The sequence below is a fragment of the Bos taurus genome, chromosome 5, assembly GCF_002263795.3.
Source record: "Bos taurus isolate L1 Dominette 01449 registration number 42190680 breed Hereford chromosome 5, ARS-UCD2.0, whole genome shotgun sequence".
NCBI classification, from domain to species: Eukaryota; Metazoa; Chordata; class Mammalia; order Artiodactyla; family Bovidae; genus Bos; species Bos taurus.
Window position 1 is genome coordinate 26,479,382 of NC_037332.1, and position 6,006 is coordinate 26,485,387.

At 41.5% G+C, this 6,006-nt stretch overlaps 1 protein-coding gene across 6 annotated transcripts in view; it reads left to right on the plus strand.

Annotated features, from left to right (window-relative positions):
- Positions 1-6,006, plus strand: part of ATF7 (activating transcription factor 7) — a 95,226-nt gene that overhangs the window by 59,881 nt on the left and 29,339 nt on the right. For all 6 annotated transcript variants that reach the window (XM_005206196.5, XM_059886667.1, NM_001192843.1 and 3 more), the window contains one exon: positions 5,014-5,110. In XM_005206196.5, coding sequence (XP_005206253.1) covers positions 5,014-5,110 — 97 coding nt within the window. The remainder of the gene's footprint in view (positions 1-5,013; positions 5,111-6,006) is intronic.

Below are 6,006 nucleotides of genomic sequence, written 5' to 3' on the forward strand. Positions count from 1 at the left end.
AGCAAATGTTGCATTGCCAAGTGTCCCCTGGGGGGCAGAGTTGCCCGTAATTGAGAACCACTACCATAGAGTGTAAACTGTATTTAGAGAAAGTGTTTGAGGGGAAAGAATCAGGTTTGGGGACTTCACTAGCAGTCCAGTGGTTAGGGCTCCGTGCTTCCACTGCAGGGGACGTGGGTTCCATCCCTGGTAGGGGAACTAAAATCCCACAAGCTGTGCAGTAAGGCCAAAAAAGTTAATTTGGAGGAAAAAAAACAAAAAATCAAGTGTGGCACATGATTAAAATTCCCATTGGATCTTCAGGCATGTTATCTAGATCAAAGCTCTCCAAAAGAAATATATTGCAAGTCACAAAATGCAAGCTACATAAGTAGCATTGAATTTCCTAGTAGCCACATTAAAAAGTAAAAATAAACAAGTGACATTAATTTTAATATATTTTATTTAAGCAAATGTATTCAAAATATCATTTCAACATAGAATCAAAATAAAATTGAGATATTTTATGTTCTCTCTTTCATTTTTCATACTAAGTCTTCAAAATCCAGTCTGTGTTTTGACTTAGTACGTGCGTGAGTGGGTGCTAAGTCTCTTTAGTCGTGTCCAGCTCTTTGCGACCCTATGGACCGTAGCCCGCCAGGCTCCCTCTGTCCATGGAATTCTAAAGGCAAGAATACTGGAGTGGGTTTCCATGTCTCTTCCAAGACCTTCCTGACCCAGGGATGGAACCCATGTCTCCTGTGTCTCCTGCATTGCAGGCAGACTCCTCACCCACTGACCCAGGGATGGAACCCATGTCTCCGGTGTCTCCTGCATCGCAGGCAGACTCCTCACCCGCTGCGCCACCTGGGAAGCCTTGTGTGCACAGTGCAGGACAGCACACCTCAGTTTGGCCCAGCCACGTTTCAAGTGCATTGGATAGGGCGAATCTAAGTCATCTTGGGCTCTAGCTATGGTGCAAATTAGCACATAATACTTTCCCTCTCCCATTTATGCCAAGAAGCTGTCCTGATTCATTTATTTGGGCAAATAAGACTCTCAACTCTTTAACTTTATTGTGTTACTATTTACATCTTCTCCCAAGGCATATAAACTGCCTTTGTGATCCAGTATAACTTAAATTCTTCAGTCCAATTTTGAATAATATCAACCCTCAGTTGTCTTGGAATGGTTAATATCTATACATTTATTGAAAAGTATCATTTTTTACTCTACAACCAGAGTGAATATTCCCCTAAGTTGAGTGGCTCTTTGCCAAAACCTTAGGAATAGGTAAGAGCAAAGAACAAAGGAAGACTCACTAACTGTATTAACAAATGAGAGAGCTGGATTTTTAAATGGGCAATAATTCAAAAAGGAGATCTTTTTAAGAAGCGTCTCTACCCATTTTATTTAATTCAATAGAATAATCTATTTTTAATAAGGTCAAATTTTTATCACTTAATAATTTTAGACTTTTTAATTGAGAAATTGCTTTTAAAGGTATGGTTTCCTAAGCATGTTGTTCAAGATTCACCTAGAAGCTTCCCTCATAGCTCAGTCAGAGAATCTGCGTGCAGTGCAGGAGACCCGGGTTCAATCCTTGGATCAGGAAGACCCTCTGGAGAAGGAAATGGCTACCGACTCCAGTATTCTTGCCTGGAAAATCCCATGGACAGAGAAGCCTGGTGGGCTTCAGTCTATGGGGTTGCAAAGAGCCAGGCACAACTGAGTGACTGACACTTCACAGAGAATTCTTGAGTTAACTCTTAAATATAACAAGAGAGAATATAAGGAACAATGAAAATAATAGCCAAATTGACATTCGCTTTGATTAAAAAAAAAAAAAGTTTAGGACTTCCCTGGTGGTGCAGTGAACAGGAATATACCTGCCAATGCCGGGAACATGGGTTCAATCCCTGGTCCAGGAAAATGCCACATGTCATGGAGCAACTAAGCCCCCGCATGACAGCTGCTGAGCTGGTGCTCTGGGACCCTCAAGCCATATCTCTAACGAACCCCTGGGCCACAGCTACTGACACGCGTGTGCCTGAGGCCTGTGCTCCACAGCTAGAGAGTAGCCCCTACCCTCCGCAACTAGAGAAAGCCCGTGTGCAGCAACAAACACCAACACAACTGGAAATTTAAAAAACCTCGACACTCTCTCACTAAAAAAAAAAAAACTTTAGTAAACTTTTATTCTCTTTCTTACTCTGGCAGGGAGAGGTGACTGGAGACAAACCATGCCAGTGCCCTGCTTCTTAAGCTCCTCCTCCTGCCATTTTCGCTCCTCCTCTGAAGCATACTATGATTTAGTTCAGAAGGATTCTTAGTTTTTGTAGTGTCGTAACCCACAGTGGCAGTTTGATGAAGCCTATGAACCCCTCCTCAGAGTAATATTTTTAAATCAGTAAAATAAAAGACATAGGATTACAAACAAAGTGATTATTTTTATATACAGTTATCAAAATATTTTTAAAATATTTGATAATACATGTGCTTTTTTACGCATAATACTGTCTGTAAGTTCTAGTGGTAGGTCTGGTGACTATCATAATTTTGAAATAGTGATGAGTAGAAAGGCTATTCTGAGATACTTATAATAACTGTAATGTAATATGAGAATATGTGCAATTTCTTTGATGAATTAGGAATGCTAAATTTCAGAGTTTAGTGAAAATGAAAATGTAATTTTTTTTCCTATGATCACAGTTTTCAAAACCCTATGAGATGCTGATGGGTGGGAGATCCCTTTAGTCATGTTCAGTTCTCTTCAGACACCAGCTATTGGTTTGGAAAAATAAACCACTGAAAGGGGAATAGGGTGATGTGAAGGGAGTGGGGTTGTGTAGCAGAGAGGAACAAGAACTAGAGAACAAACAGATCACAACTATGCAGAAAAGTTGTAACAAGAAGGGGAGTTGCCTTTTAAAATACTAAATGATCCTAACTAGAGCAAAGCCTGGAGATTTAAAATCTTTCTCCAAGCTAGACTTCTGATAGTAGAAAAGGACTTTTTGCTTGAAAGTCATCCTTGTGTATTCTAGAACATTGTGCCACATTTTTTAAACTACCTACAGATAATTTCCTTGAAGTACCTATAAATGTATTTTTGAAAAAAGATTGTCATAACATCACCAGTACATTTTGAAAACATATACCCTAATCCGCTACCCTTCCTGTCCCTGTAAAGTGATTGTTTTTCCTCTTTCGTAGACTAGTTCTGCTCATTTCCTTTTACCAAATACCCAGCAATCCCAAACCCTCTGCACTGATTTGTTTAACCTAGAAATGTCATACCCATGGTTAAAAGACTATTCCCCCCCTTTCCCACTCTCTCCATCCTTTCCTTAGGGAAAAATCTGTGACTGAAAAAGTTGATGCCTATGATAATAATCAATGTCTACATTGCCTAAAGTTAGCCAACAATGGAGAAAACTAAAGTTCTTGGCTAAATATGCACACACTCTATTCAGTTTTGTCCAGGATCCACTGGAAACAACGAAGGCAGTCTTCTTTTGATTCTTTTACTTCTTGATTCTTAATATGTTTAATTGAAAATTCCCTTTACCCTTCAGGCTTGTAGGCCTAGCCTGGAAGGATTTTAGGTCTTAAGCTTCAGTTATGATAGAGCTTAGAGAAAATGTGGGGAAAGCTACTTTTAGGTAAAATAAAGAAATTTTAAAAGTTCAGTTTTGCTTTCTTGCCTAGATAGGTGCTAGGATGGAGCCAGCTCCTGACTGGTTTGAAGTCAAGAAGAGCTGTGGATAGAGAGCCAAAGGATGAGTTTTGGTGGGAAATGTGTATCTATCTAATGAGAGTGAAAAAAGAGGACTAACCAATCATTATTTTTAGAAACAAAAAGACGAATAGAACCATGTTTCAGAGCCTGGCTAGTGAAAGAGCTGTGGAAAACTGCGGCATCCAAGCTGTTACTGCGTTGCAGGCATGTTTTAATGAAGGAACATGGCCAGGCAGCCTCAAAGGGAATTTTGAGGGTATCATTCTTTTGAATTACTGCTGTTCATCTGTTCTATTCATCACCCCCTTCTAAAGAAAGGGGGGGAGCATAAATTACTGTCCAATAACCCTGTCTCACTTAGTCATAAACTGAGGCAGACCTAGCCTCACATTTTCATTGTCCTTTCACCAAACCCCTAAATAAATAAAATTTCCATACCATCTCCTTTTTCTCTTTCCTCATCCTGCCTACAGGCTTCCCCCTACCCTAAAAAAAAAATTTTTTTTTTTTGCTTGCATTTTTATTCTACCATTATGTAGTCAACAGCATTGCACTGGCCCCCTTTATGGCTGATGGAGCCCAGGCGGGCTGCCCGATGAAGGGAGACAGCATTTGGCCGATGGGGCTGGTGTGTGCCATTACTTCTGGCCAATGGGCCTCTGTCCTCTACAGCTCCATCCTGGCTCATTAAAACCCTCAGCCAAATAGCTGGGCAGGCGCCTGCTGCAGCACTGTAGGGGCCAGGAAGTTAAATGGTTCTCCTAATCCTGCATAATTTATCTCTCTGTTAGGCCCCTCATAAATAGTCCAGTTCAGCCCTACCATGGAGAGCTTCATTCTGAATTTCCTATATTTTCGTGATGACCAACCAGTACCCAGCCTTTCCCTTCTCCTTTCTTTATTATCATTATTAAACATTATTTTTCCCTTGCTTGCTACGAGCTAGCCTTAATGTTTTTTTCATTTGGAACCTCCTGCCTGGATCCCACTTCACCAACAATCTGTCCATTTCTCTCATTTGGACCTGGTAATACAGAGCAGTTGGTGCTACGGTCTTCCCCTTCCCCTCTCCTCCAGATTTCTAGTGCTTCATTTTCTCCTTTCCTATTTTCTCTTTTTGAATCCATCTCCTCTCCTTTTCCATCATTTCCATTTTTTTCTTCCTTCCCATTCCCTCTCCAGTCCCTCTTTCCAGGGACCAACCTTACTGTAGGATGTTTGGTAGGACATTTTTAAAAGGGCACTGAGTCACTTCTTTTTTTTTTCACATCTCTGTTTCTGTTTCGTTTCAGAGATTTACAAACGAGGACCACCTGGCAGTTCATAAACACAAGCATGAGATGACATTGAAATTTGGCCCAGCCCGAACTGACTCAGTCATCATCGCAGGTATTTGCTGCCCCAGAAGCCACGTGCCTTAATATCACCAGACAGTTAAGATTAATACCAGGGACCAGATGTACCGGGAGCTGTACTCCCCTTCTCCCATTAAGAGCCCTTATGTGATCTGCATTTAATCAGGAGAAAGGAACACTAAAAGCTCCCAAGTTTCTATTGTGCCCTCCACTCTCTCAGTTTTTAATACAAGATTGGGTTCTGCGGTTTTTGAGGTGGGTGTGTTGAGGTTTTTGTCTTAGCTGTTTTCAGTCTATTCCCTCCTTGCCGCCTTTTTATTAAGAGTTTGGAAGATTTGCAGACAAAAGATGCCTTTGACATTTTTCCCTACCCACAGCAAAGGGGTGAACAAAAGAGAGCAAGGAAGTTGGCCTGGCCTGGCTGCTTCTCTTCCACTGGGTGTCAGTTTCTCCCCAAGCAGGCAGGTTGTCGGTTCGTAAATTCAACTTCCCTTATGACCACTGAGGGCAAACAGTGGGCTTTTCTAGGGCAGTTGGGCGACTGGAACCTCTCACCGGTTGCTCTAGATACTGTTTTGCTTGCCTGTGCCATTCTCAAGGGAGCATTCTTAGCAACTCCTCTCAAACACTGCAGCAGTTCTCTCATGCTGTTTTCAGCTAGACAGGCAGACAAAGTGGGCTCTTTCTTTTGTTACCACAAGGGGTTCTGATTTAGCCTGAGTTAAGCAAGCTTACCTCCATGTTTAACCAGTGGAGAATTTAATGATGATTATTGTATAGTATCAGTTAATAATTCAGGTAAGGCACAATTTCTCTAAGTGTGCATGTGTTCAGTCATGTCTGACTCTGCAACCGCATGGACTGTAGCCCGCCAGACTCCTCTGTCCATGGAATTTTCCAGGCAAGAATACTGGAGTGGATTGCCATTTC